The sequence below is a fragment of the Phacochoerus africanus genome, chromosome 4 (assembly GCF_016906955.1).
Source record: "Phacochoerus africanus isolate WHEZ1 chromosome 4, ROS_Pafr_v1, whole genome shotgun sequence".
Taxonomy (NCBI): Eukaryota; Metazoa; Chordata; class Mammalia; order Artiodactyla; family Suidae; genus Phacochoerus; species Phacochoerus africanus.
In genome coordinates this window covers 76,326,516-76,339,420 of record NC_062547.1, presented here as the reverse complement: position 1 = coordinate 76,339,420, position 12,905 = coordinate 76,326,516, and the positions used below count along the sequence as shown (strand labels likewise).

Here is a 12,905-nt window from a genome sequence, read left to right as displayed (position 1 = left end):
ATAATCTTGGTTGGAGGTTTTTTCCTTTCAACACTTTAGTATAAGCTGCCACTCCCTTCTGGCCTGCAGAGTTTCTGCTGAAAAATCAGCTGATAACCTTAGTGGGATTCTTTTGTATGTTATTTTTTTCTTTTCCCTAGCTGCTTTAGTTGTTTTCTTTTTTCTTTAATTTTGGTCAGTTTGATTAATACGTGTCTCAGGGTATTCCTCCTTGGGTTTATTTATTTTTGTCTTTTTAGGGCCACATCCATGGCATATAGAGGTTCCCATGCTAGGGGTCAAATCAGACCTGTAGCTACTTGCCTATGCCACAGCCATAGCAATGCAGAATCTGAGCTGCATCTGCAACCCATACCACTGCTCACTCCTTAACCCACTGAGTAAGGCTGGGGATCGAATCTGTGTCATCATGGATACTAGTCAGCTTTGTTTCCACTGAGCCATGATGGGAATTCCCTCCTTGGGCTTATTTTATATGGTACTCATGTTCCCTGGGTTTTAATGTATGATTGCTTTCCCATGTTGGGGAAGTTTTTAGTTATCTCTTCAAATATTTTCTCTGGCCCTCTTTCTCTCTCTCTTCTCCTTCTGACATTCCTATAACATGGATGTCAGTGCCTTTAAAGTTGTCCCAGAGTTCTCTTAGACTGTCTTCCTTTCTTTTTGATCTTTTTTTCCCTCTTCTTTTCCACATCAGTGATTTCCACCAGTCTGTTTCCACCTTGCTTATTTGTTCTTCTGCCTCCTGTATTCTGCTCTTGGTTCCTTCTAATGAATTTGTTATTTCAGTGGGGTTTTTTTTTGTTTTTTTGTTTTTTGCTTTTTTTTTTAGGGCCACTCCTGTGGCATACAGAGGTTACCAGGCTAGGGGTCAAATTGGAGCTGTAGCTGCCAGCCTATACCAAGCCACAGCAACGCAGGATCCAAGCCACATCTGTGACCTATACCACAGCTCACAGCAATGCCAGATCCTTAACCCACTGAGTGAAGCCAGGGATTGAACCTGGCAACCACAAATTCCTAGTCAGATTTGTTTCTGCTGTGCCACAATGGAAACTCCAGTTTCAGTTATTGTGTTTTGCATCTCTGCTTGCTTAATCTTTAAATCTGTTTGTTTGCTCAGTGTTTCTTGTAATTTATCAATCTTTGCCTCCAGTTTATTTCCAAGATCTTGAATCATCTTTACTATCGTCAGTCAAAAGTCTTTTTCGTAGAGGCTGGTGATCTCCAGATCACTTAGCTTTTTTGGGAGGGGGGCGTTTCTTGTTCCCATATCTGAGCCATAATTCTCTGCCTTTTCATTTCGTATAGATTTTTGGTGTGATCTCCTTTTTGGAGACAATAGGGTTTTAGCCTCTCTTGCCTCAGTGTCTGCCCCCTTTGTGACTGAAGTTGGTATGGGATTGGGGGGTGGTACTTGCTCCAGGCTTCCTGCTGGGAGGGACTGGTGCCTGCCCACTGGTAGGTGGAGCTGATTCTTATCCCTTGGTGGGTGGGGATCCTCTGTGTGTGTGCTAAGAGGCAGCTATGTGCCTGGGGGGTCCTTAGGCAGCCTCTTTGCTGATGGGTGGGGCTGTGGTCCCATTTGGTTTGTTGTTTGGCCTGGGGCTTCTCAGCCCTGATGGGTGGGGCCGGATTTTTCCAAAATGGCCACTTCCAGCAGACATTCACACCGATGATTATTCCCGAGACCTTTGTCTCCAATGTCCTTCCCCTTCAATGAACCACAGTCATCCCCCATTTCCCCAGAAGATCCTCCAAGAACTGCAGGCAGGTCTGACTCAGATTTTTACATGCTTTGCCCTGGGACCCAGTGCACATGAAAGCCTGTATGTGCCTTTCAAGAGTGGGGTCTCAGTTTCCCCCAGTACCGTGGAGCTCCTGAGCATAAGCCCCTCTGGCCCTCAACACCAAATGCCCTGGGGGCTCCTCCTCCCAATGCCAGATCCCCAGGCATGGGAGCCTGACTTGGGGCTTAGAACTCTCACTCCTGTGGGTGAGCCTCTGTGATATAGTTACTTTCCAGCCTGTGGGCTGCCCACCTGGGGGCTTGGGGTTGCTTACATCACATAATTGTCCCTCCTACAGTCTCAATGTTGCCTCCTCTGTCTTCTGGAGTAGAGTATCTTTTTAGATAGTTTCCAGTCTATTTTGTTGAAGGTTGTTCAGCAGTTGGTTGTAACTTTTGGTTGTTATTTTGTTGCCTTTTTAATGTTTTTTATCTTTTTAGGGCCACACCCAGGGCACATGGAAGTTCCCAGGCTAGGGGTGGAATCTGCATCCTCATGGATGCTAGTCAGATTCTTTTCCACTAAGCCAGGTGGAAAACTTTGTAATTTTGTTGCTTTTATAAGAGAAGCAAGCTCCAGGGAGGTCCCAACATGGCTCAGTGGTTAATGAACTGTGGCTCAGTGGTTAACAAACCCGACTAGTATCCACAAGGACGTGGGTTTGATCCCTGGCCTTGCTCAGTGGGTTAAGGATAAAGCATTGCTGTGAGCTGTGGGTAGGTCACAGACGTGGCTCAGATCCTGTGTTGCTGTGGTGTAGGCCAGCAGCTGCAGCTCCATTTCGACCCCTAGCCTGGGAACCTCCATATTCCATAGGTTTGGCCCTAAAAAGACAAAAAAAAGGGGGGGGGGAGCTCCAGTCCTTCTACTCTGCCATCTTAATCCTGTCTCCAAAATTTAAATTTATTTATGTACTTTCATTTTTGGATGCCCTGTGGCATATGGAGGGCCAGGGAGCAGATCCAAGCCATAGATGCAATGCTGGATCCTTTAATCCACTGCCGGGCTGGGGATGGAACCTGTGTCCTGGGGCTGCAGAGACATCTCCCATCCCATTGCACCACAGAGGAACTCCAAAATTAAAATTTAAAAACACCTTTTTTTTTTGGCCATGCCCTTCAGCATGCAGAAGTTTCTGGGCCAGGGACTGAACCCATGCCACAACATGGTTCAGACCTGAGCTACAGTAGTGACAACATTAGATCCTTAACCCACTAGACCAGTAAGGAACTCCTAAAAACAATTTTTATTTTTGTTTATTTATTTATTTATTTATTTTGCTTTTTAGGGCCGCACCTGTGGCACATGGAGGTTTCCAGGCTAGGGGTCGAATCAGAGCTACAGCTGCCAGCCTACACCACAGCCACAGCAATGCGGGATCTGAGCCATCTCTGCAACTTACACAACAGCTCATGGCAATGCCAAATCCTTAACCCACTGAGCAAGGCCAGGGATAGAACCCACAACCTCATGGTTCCTGGTCGGTTTGTTTCCACTGTGCCACAATGGGAACTCCATAAAAACAATTTTTAAATTACAATTCAAATTTGTCCCCTTTCCACAACAGCTGAAAATTTTTACTTTGGATTTGTTGGCCTTGGGGGAGTCTGGGGAGAGGGTTATAGCGGCCTTGCTGGGCTGTTTTTCATTTCCTGGGAGCCTGTGGTTATTTCAGAGGAAGAGTCTGAGGCTTATCCAAATAACCCAGAGCATAAGCATTTGGGTCTACACAGCAGGCTTGTTTTCTTTCTTTTTATTTCCTTGCATGAGAGCACAAACTGTTTTAGAATTGCTTTTTATTCTATCCATTGAATAAACACATATCTAAATATCAATCTAGATGGATATTCACACAAATAAAGTTGGGACCCAGCTTTTTTTTTTTTTTTTCAATTATGATTGTTTTTGACTAGTATGCCCCTTTGCCAATTTCACACATTTTTGACAGTTCGAAATCCCTGTGTTCATGTATTGTATAGGGTTGTAGTCTTTAAAACCTTATAGGGCTGTTCCTCTTTGCTGTTGGGTACTTTAGAGACACAGTGTTTTTCTGAAAATGGTATTATGGTGCAGGGCCTGGAGTCTGAGGATCCTGGTGCCCCCAGCTGTGGTTGTGGCCCTGGGGTATTCAGTGACTTTTTCAGGAATTGTCCCAAAGCCAAGAGAAGGGCTTCTGAGGCTATTTCAGCAATTTGTGACCCTGGGCCAAGGCACATCCAGTTGGACGAGGATGGCCAGAGCTGGTCCAGCCCTCAAGGACATTGGGGGACACCTGGGGCTTTGTGCTATACCTGGGGGCTCAGGTGGGTGATGGAGGAGAGCTGGTGAGGCAGCATCTTTAATCACTCAGAACCTGGGTGTCAGGCCATCCTCATCTGTCAGGATGACCTGACCCCGGGGGGGTGGGGGCCTGGGCGGCCAGCTGGACTGGGTGCTGCCCCTGCAAGTGGGCGCTCTCACCAGGCTCTGGTCTTGCCCGCAGCCTCCCTGTCTACACAGGGCGTCTTAGTGGAGCACACAGCGGAGCTGCGAGGGATCCGGTTTGCCTGCAGCTTGCAGCAGGAGACCTCTGATTACTACCGCACGCTGACGCCCACCCTGGAGGCACTGGTGAGGGTCCTGAGAATCAGGGGGCAGGGTAAAGGGGTGTGGCAAGTGGATGGCCAGGGGCTCTAACAAGGCAGCGCCCCCTGGCAGAGAGAGTAAAGCAGACTCTGAGTCAAGGATGTGGGGCATGGGCAGAGTGGTGGTGCTGGTGCTTTCTAGACCGCAGGGCACACAGCATCTGGTGGGAACAGGCTCCTGAGGACCTAAAGGCCACATCAAGAGGTTGTAAATTTCAGTTCAGTGGAAAAATCAAACCAGTGGGAATGTGAAATTGTGCAGCCGCTGTGGAGAACAGCCTAGCATTTCTTCCAAAGTTTAAAAATGGAGTTGCCATCTGACCCAGCAGTTCTGCTCCTGGGTATCTATCTGCTCAAGAGAAGCAAAAATGTATGTCCACACAGAAATTTGCACACAAATGTTCACAGCAGCGTGACTCATAATAGCCCAGAGTAAAGCAACTCAAATGCCCATCCACAGATGATGGATTAAACACACCCTGTCGGCCACCTACACACACACACACACACACACACACACGCACGTGCATTGTTTGCCATGAAAAGGGGTGAGACACTGACACTTGCTACCACATAGATGGACCTTGAGACCACGATGCTCAGTGAGAAGAGCAGACACAGAAGGACACATAGCATGTGAGTCCATGGATGGGAAATGTCCAGAACAGGAACATCCACAGGGACAGAGAGTGGGTTCCTAGTTGTCAGGGGCTGGGAGGGGGGAACTGATCATGGCAATGGGGTTTCTTTTGGGGCATGAGACTATTTTAAAATTATGATGGGGTTGTACAACTCTGTGAATATACTCAAATGCATCTAAAACACATTTAGGAGTTCCTGTCATGGCTCAGCAGTTAAGGAACCTGACTAGCATCCATGGGGACGCTGGTTCAATCCCTGGCCTCACTCAGTGGGTTAAGGATCTGGCGTTGCCGTGAGCTGTGGTGTAGGTCACAGATGCGGCTTGGATCTGATGTGGCTGTTGCTGTGGCTGTGGTGTAGGCCAGTGGCTACAGCTCTGTTTGGACCCCTAGCCTGGGAACCTCCATATGCTATGGTTGCAGCCCTAAAAAGACAAAAAGGCAAATAAATAAATGGACACTTTTAAAAGGTGAGTCTTATGGTAGGTGACATATCCCTCAATTTAAAAAAATGTTTAAAATTTTATCTTAAGAGAAATACAGGGGAGGCTAGATGAGAAATTTTTAAATTGTGGCATGTGGAGGTTCCCAGGCTAGGGGTTGAATCGGAGCTGTAGCCACTGGCCTACGCTACAGCCACAGCAACTTGGAATCCAAGCCGCGTCTGCCACCTACACCACAGCTCACGGCAGCACTGGATCCTTAACCCACAGATCGAGGCCAGGGACTGAAGCAGCATCCTCATGGATCCTGGTCGGGTTCGTTAACCACTGAGCCACGAAAGGAACTACCAGGATTTTTTTTTTTTTCAAAGGGCTGCAATCGAGGATTGAATCTGAGCTGCAGCTGAGACCTACGTCAGATCCTTTAACCCACATGGAACTTCCATATGCTGCTCTTTGGCCATTTAAAAAAAAAAAAGTAACACAAGCCCCATGTGTACTTTAACATTTTCTGGTAGCCACTTTTTTTTTTTTTTAAAGTAAACAGAAGCAAGTAAGATTGTTTGTAACAACACATTTTACCTGACCCAGAATATCCAAAATATTATCATTTCAACATGTCTTCAACATATATAGAGCAGTTATTAATCATATATTTCACATTCTTTCCTGTGCATTGTCTTTTCCAAATATGGTGGGTGTTTTACACTCATATCTCAGTGTGGACCCTGAATTTCCATTGGGAACACTCCATCCATATTTAGATTCGGTAGCATTTACCCAAATTGCTCCAAATACACTTAAGTTTTCTGGTAACTGAATCAAATGTCTGTTTTGAAATCTAAGTGTGAATTCATTAAAATTGAACAAAATGTGAAAATCAGTTCCTCTGTGGCAATAGCCACATTTCAAATATTCACTAGCCTCCTGTGGTTGGGTGACTGCCATATGGGTGAGAAAAATGTAGAACATTTTGGAAATTTGTAGAATGTTCTGTGGGACAGCATGGGTCTAGATGTGGGCAGTGGTGAGTGGACTCAGAGGGTGTGGTTCAGAGAAGTGAATTGAAGCATGTTTTAGGAGGGAGAGTGAACACACATGACTGCATCACCTGTGTTTAGGGAGTGGGGCATGGTGACCATAAAGTTTGGGACATAGGAGTTCCCACTGTGGCACAGTGGGTTAAGAATCCAACTGTAGCATCTCAGGTTGCTGTGGAGGCACAGGATCAATTTCCAGTCCAGTGCAGTGGGTTAAAGATCCATTATTGGCATGGCTGTGGTGTAGGTCACAGCTGTGGCTCAGATTGAATCCCTGGTCCAGGAACTTCCATATGCCACAGGAGGGATCCTGAAAAGAAAAAAAACTGGGGGTGGGGGGGGCTGCACTTACAGCATGTGGAAGTTACCAAGCCAGAGATCAAACCCATGCTGCAGCTGCAACCCAAGCCACTGCAGTGACAACACTGGATCCTTAACCCACTGAGCCACAAGGGAACTCCCAGATTTTTTTTTTGTTTTTTGTTTTTTTAGGAGGCACCCATGGCATATGGAGGTTCCCAGGTTAGGGGGTCTAATCGGAGCTATTGCTGCCAGCCTATGCCAGGGCCACAACAATGTGGGATCTGAGCCGCGTCTGCGACCTACACTGCAATTTAGGGCCATGCTGAATCCTTAACCCGCTGAGCAAGGCCAGGGATCGAACCCGCAACCTCATGGTTCCTAGTCGGATTCGTTTCCACTGCATTATGACAGGAACTCCTCCCAGATTTTTTTTGGTCTTTTTTTTCTTTTTTAGGGCTGCGCTCGCGGCATATGAAGGTTCCCAGGTTAGGGGTCGAACCAGAGCTGTAGCTGCCGGCCTACACCACAGCTCACAGCAACACTGGATCCTTAACCCCATAAGCAAGGCCAGGAATTGAACCCGGTTCAAACCTGTCGGTGCTTCTCTCCTCTTCAGTCCTCATGGCTACTAGTTGGTTTCATTAACCACTGAGCCATGACGGGAACTCCCCAGACTTTTTTTTTTTTTTTTAATTTAAAATTTATGTAACAGAATACTACCCATTTTTTCTTTTTCAAAAAAATTTTATTAAAATATAGTTGAGGAGTTCCCGTATATAGTTGATTTACAATGTTCTGTGAATTTCTGGTGTATAGCAAAGTGATTCAGTTTTTCGTATTCTTTTCCATTGTGGCTTATTACACGATATTGAATACATCTCCCTGTGCCAAACAGCAGGACCTTGGATCAAAATAGCTGTTGATCTATTTTACATATAAAATTACCCACTTTTAAAGTGAAAAATTCAGTGGCATTTAGTCTAGTCACATTGTTGTGCAGCTGTCACCTCTAATTTCAGAACATTCCATCACCCCAAAGGGAAATCTGTCCTCATGAGCAGTTACCCCCTTTTTCCTCTCCTCCAGCCCCTGATAGCCAGGTGGGTACCCTCTGTCTCTGTGTCTGTTCTGGACGTTTCCCATCCAGGGAATCCCACACTGTGTGTTCTTCTGTGTGTGCTTCTCTCACTGAGCCTCGTGGTCGCCAGGTCCAAGCATGTGGTGGCGAGTGTCAGTGCTTCGCTCCTTTTCAGGCTGTGATGCTCCCATGCGAGGAGGGCCACAATTTATTGATCATCTGTGGATGGAGCACTCTTTTCACAGGCACGAACCCGAGGTGCCCCTCCTCGTCACTTCCGAGTATGGAGTTTACAAGGAGGTGCTTTCCCACTCCCTCCCCAGTTCTCCGCACAAGGGGTCTCTGCAGGGGCTCACCTTTGCTGCTGTTGTTTCCGCTGCAGTTTGTCAGCAGCTTTGAGGAGACAGAGTTGGAGGCCAGCTGCCTGGGCTGCACTGTGCTGAGTTACCAGTGAGTGGGGGCCTCCCTGGGGTGAAGGCACCATGGTGGACCCTGGGGGGTTCCAGCAGATTCCGGCAGAGAGGCGCCCTTCCTCTCCAAGGGCCATCTCCCTACAGGGACGGGAATGGCAGTGTCCTCGTGCACATCCGGCTACGCTTCCTGCTGCAGACGCTGAGGCCAGGCCTGGAGGAGGAGTTGTTACAGCGGGGCCTCCATAGGAGGCTGCAGGGTCACGGCCTCCCCCTGGCCACCTATGGCACCATCGCGTCAGTGTGGCTCACAGGCAAGTGACCCCAGAGACAGGGCTGGAAGGGAGGGACTGCTGGGGCAGGGGAGCCTGGTGAAGTTGAATTAAACTTTAGGTTTTCCAGAGTTCCCTTGTGGCACAGTGGGTTAAGGATCTGGTGTTGCACAGCTGTGATGTAGGCTACAACTCAGTACTAGTTCGATCCTTGGCCTGGAAACTCACGTGCCATGGACATGCCAAAAAAAGTTTTTTTTTTTTTTTTTGGTGTTTTGTCCTTTTAGGGCTGCACCTGCTGCATATGGAGGTTCTCAGGCTAGGGGTCTAATGGGAGCTGTAGCTGCCAGCCTACGCCACAGCCACGCCAGATCCGAGCTGCATCTGTGAACTACACCATAGCTCATGGCAATGCTGGATCATTAACCTACTGAGCACGGCCAGGAATCGAACCCATAACCTCATGGTTCCTCATTGGATTCATTTCTGCTGCGCCATAATGGGAATAAACTTTAAACAGAGTTCCTGTCATGGCGCAATGGAAACGAATCCAATGAGGAACCATGAGGTTGAGGGTTCGATCCCTGGTCTTGCTCAGTGGGTTAAGGGTCCAGCATTGCCATGAGCTGTGGTGTAGGTAGCAGATGCAGCTCAGATCCTGAGTTGCTGTGGCTGTAGTGTAGGCTGGCAGCTGTAGCTCCAGTTAGACTTCTAGCCTGGGAACTTCCATATGTCATGGGTGCAGCCCTAAAAAGCAAAAAAATAATAAAAATTAATAAACTTTAAGGAGTTTCCACTGTGGCACAGTGGGTTAAGGATCCAACTGCAGTAGCTCAGGTCCCTGCGAAGTTTCAAGTTCAGTCTCCAGCGTGGTGCAGTGAGTTAAAAGCATCTGGCTGTTGTCACAGCTGCGGCTAAGGTTCCATCCCTGGCCTGGAAGCTTCCATAAGCCACTAGTGCAGCCATGAAAAAAAAAAATTGTTGCCTTGATCTTACCTGAGGTATGTTCCTGGTCCCTTCCCACCACCCCTGACTTACTGGGCGAGTCTCAATGACCCTGCCAAAGGCTCTCTGCAGTGATGGAAATGTTTTAAGTCTGTGCCGTGCACCCTGGAAGCCCCCATGTGGCTGTTGGACTCTTATCATGAGAAACAGAATGTTTCATCTGATTTCATCTTCATGGATTTAAGTTGCAATTTCAGTAGCTCCTGGGTGGACAGAGTGGCTCCCTGCTTTGCAACACAGTGTTTTCAAAGAACCTGGCCCCTTGGTAAGTGAGCTTGTATTTTTTCCCTGTTTTGCTGCAGGAAGCCAGAGGGGGCTGCTTACAGAAAGAGACTTAAAATCAGGTATGTGTATCAAGCTCCTCTGAGTTCCCTCCCCTCTGCCCGATTTTCTCAGGAGTTTCCTGAGGGTTTTTTGAGACACAAAAATTGGAAATCCCTCCAACATAATAAGTTTTGTGCACCAGCCTTTTGTGGGGGAAATAGATTCATAGTCCTGTATGAGCAAAGAATTTAAAAACAAGGCATTTTGGAATTCCCATTGTGACTCAGCAGGTTAAGAACCCAACTAGGAGTTCCTGTTGTGGCTCAGTGGTTAACGAATCTGACTAGCATCCATGAGGACGCAGGTTCAATCCCTGGCCGAGATCAGTAGGTTAAGGATCTGGTGTGGCTGTGGCTGTGGCCGGCAACTACAGCTCTGATTAGACCCCTAGCCTGGGAACCTCCATATGCCGAGGGTGCGACCCTAAAAAAAACAAAACAAAAAAAAAAAAAAACACCCAACTACTATCCATGAGGATGCAGGTTAGATCCTTGGCCTCGCTCAGTGGGTTAAGAATCTGGCACTGCCACAAACTATAGCATAGGTCAAAGATTCGGCTCAGATCCTGCATTGCTATAGCTGTGTTATAGGCTGGCAGCTTCAGCTCTGATTCGCCCCCTAGCCTGGGAACTTCCATAGGCCACAGGTGAGACCCCAGAAAGAAAAGGCAAGGAGTTCCCCGGTAGCCTGGTGGTTAAGGATCTGGCGTTATCACTGCTGTGTAGTGGGTTTGATCCACAGCCCAGGAACTTCAGCATGCCATATGCATGGCCAATAAACAAACAAAAAATAAATAAACCAAAAAACAAACAGTTTGGGGGGGGGGAAGAAAAGAGAATAGGTACCACCTGGAATTTCATTGTTTTTAATATCTTGGTGACTCTCCTCCCAGAGGGCTCACAACACATGTAGATACATTTATTTAGCTTTACATCAACAGTCCCCAACTAGGGATGATCCTGCCCCCACCCCCACGGGGACCCTAGACAATGTCTGGGGACATCTGTGGCTGTCACAACTGGAGGTGCTCCTGGCATTGAGTGAGTGGGGTTAGAGATGCTACTCCACCCCCAACAGCGCCCAGGATAGTTTCCTGGCCCCCAGAGAAAGACTGGCCCCAAATGTGAGCTTACACTTAAATCGCAAAGTTTCTGTTAGGTGTATTTTACCAGAACTTTAAAAAATTAATTTTGGAGTTCCCATCATGGCTCAGTGGTTAGCGAACCCAAGTACTGTCAGTGGGGACATGGGTTCGATTCCTGGCCTTGCTCATTGGGTTAGGGATCTGGCATTGCCGTGAGCTGTGGTATAGGTTGCAGATGCAGCTCAGGTCCCGCATTGCTGTGGCTGTGGTGTAGACCAGCAGCTACAGCTCCAAATGGACCCCTAGTCTGGGAACCTCCACATGCCATGGGTACGGCCATAAAAAAGACCAAAAAAAAATTTAATTTCACCTATATCTTACTTTTAAAAAGCATGGCTGGTAGAAATATAAAAGTACATATATGGCACACTACACTTGAGTTGCACAGCCCTGGCCCCGTGCTCATTGGCATTCTCGAGTTAGGTCTCTGTCCTGATTATGAGAAAGTGATTTCAGAAATGCTCAGAGAAAAGAAAGCAGAGATGTTTCCCACACTCTGGAGTTTCCGCGTGGAGAGCGGACTCTCCCTGCAGCCAAGAAGGACGGCATGATGTCAGCAATGTGGTTCTTATTGGCCTCAGGTCGCTGTGTGGGGAATGCCTTTTCCTGTGGAAACAGCCAGTGTGTAACCAAGGTGAACCCAGAGTGTGATGACACCGTGGACTGCTCCGATGGAACCGATGAGGCCCACTGTGGTCAGTCTGCTTGTCTGGTCTGGTCTCCTGGCCACGTCCCCTTTCCAGAGTCAGTTGCTGGCCCTGCTCTCTGGCCCAGTGTGCCCATCACCCGCAGACATGTGGGCTTGGCATTTGCTGGAGCTGGGCAGAGAAGGGGAGGAGGCACCCACGATACGATAAGAAACATGAGCAGCGAGCAGAGAAGGGAGACCTCGAGGTGCGTGGAGTGGAGAGCCCTTGAGTGAGGGGGGAAGAAACCAGGCTGATAAGAGGTCCTGGTCAACCTGCAGGAAGCCTCAAGCGCAGGAACTGGAGCTCTGTCTTGTATATGGTGGGAAGTCACCAAGAAGATATGAGAAAGGGAATCTTGCAATTGAAATGTTGCAAGAGTAGTCAGCATTTTTCTAGCAATACTAGCCCATGCAATACAGTAAGAATAGCAGTTTAAATATTGGAAAGGAAGAGGGAAAACCGTTGTAATTTGCAGTGGGTGTGGTTGTCTAAGTGAATCAATAAATTGACTAAAAAAATCTATTGGATAAATAAGACCAACAATGAGGGAAAGATAGGATAAATATTAACATGTAAAAAACTGTTTTGCTTTATGCAAGTTATAATGGGTTAGAAGGTATAATGAGAAAAAATCCCACTCTTGGAGTTCCATTGTGGCACAGTGGGGTTAAGATCCCAACATAGTGTCTATGAGGATGCAGGTTTGATCCTGGCCTCATTCAGTGGGTTAAGGATCCAGAGCTGCCAAAAGCTGTGGCATAGGTTGCAGATGCATTGGACCTGGTGTTGCTGTGACTGTGGCATAGACCTGCAGCTGCAACTCCGATTTGACCCCTAGCCCAGGAACTTCCATACGTCACAGGTGCAGCCATAAAAAGAAAAAAAAAATCCACTCTTGATCAATAGCAACACAGTATAACATAAAGATGTGACATGTCTATAATAATTGTATATAATTATAAAATTTTACTGAAGGACCTAAAAGGAGACTAAACACACAGACATGTCATCCTATGAAAAGATGAACACACAAATATTTTGAAACTTTCAAAATACATGGTGAGGGAGACGTTCACAGTGATGTGGAGGCTGATTGAAATTGGCAGGCGTGGTTGGGGTTCTCTAGAACTTCCTCAGGTTCA

General features: G+C 47.3%; 1 protein-coding gene across 1 annotated transcript in view; it reads left to right on the top strand.

Moving 5' to 3' along the window:
* Positions 1-12,905, top strand: part of TMPRSS9 (transmembrane serine protease 9) — a 70,867-nt gene that overhangs the window by 34,137 nt on the left and 23,825 nt on the right. The window contains 5 exon segments of the mRNA XM_047777617.1: positions 4,273-4,400; positions 8,302-8,369; positions 8,477-8,647; positions 9,913-9,950; positions 11,656-11,769. Coding sequence (XP_047633573.1) covers positions 4,273-4,400; positions 8,302-8,369; positions 8,477-8,647; positions 9,913-9,950; positions 11,656-11,769 — 519 coding nt within the window.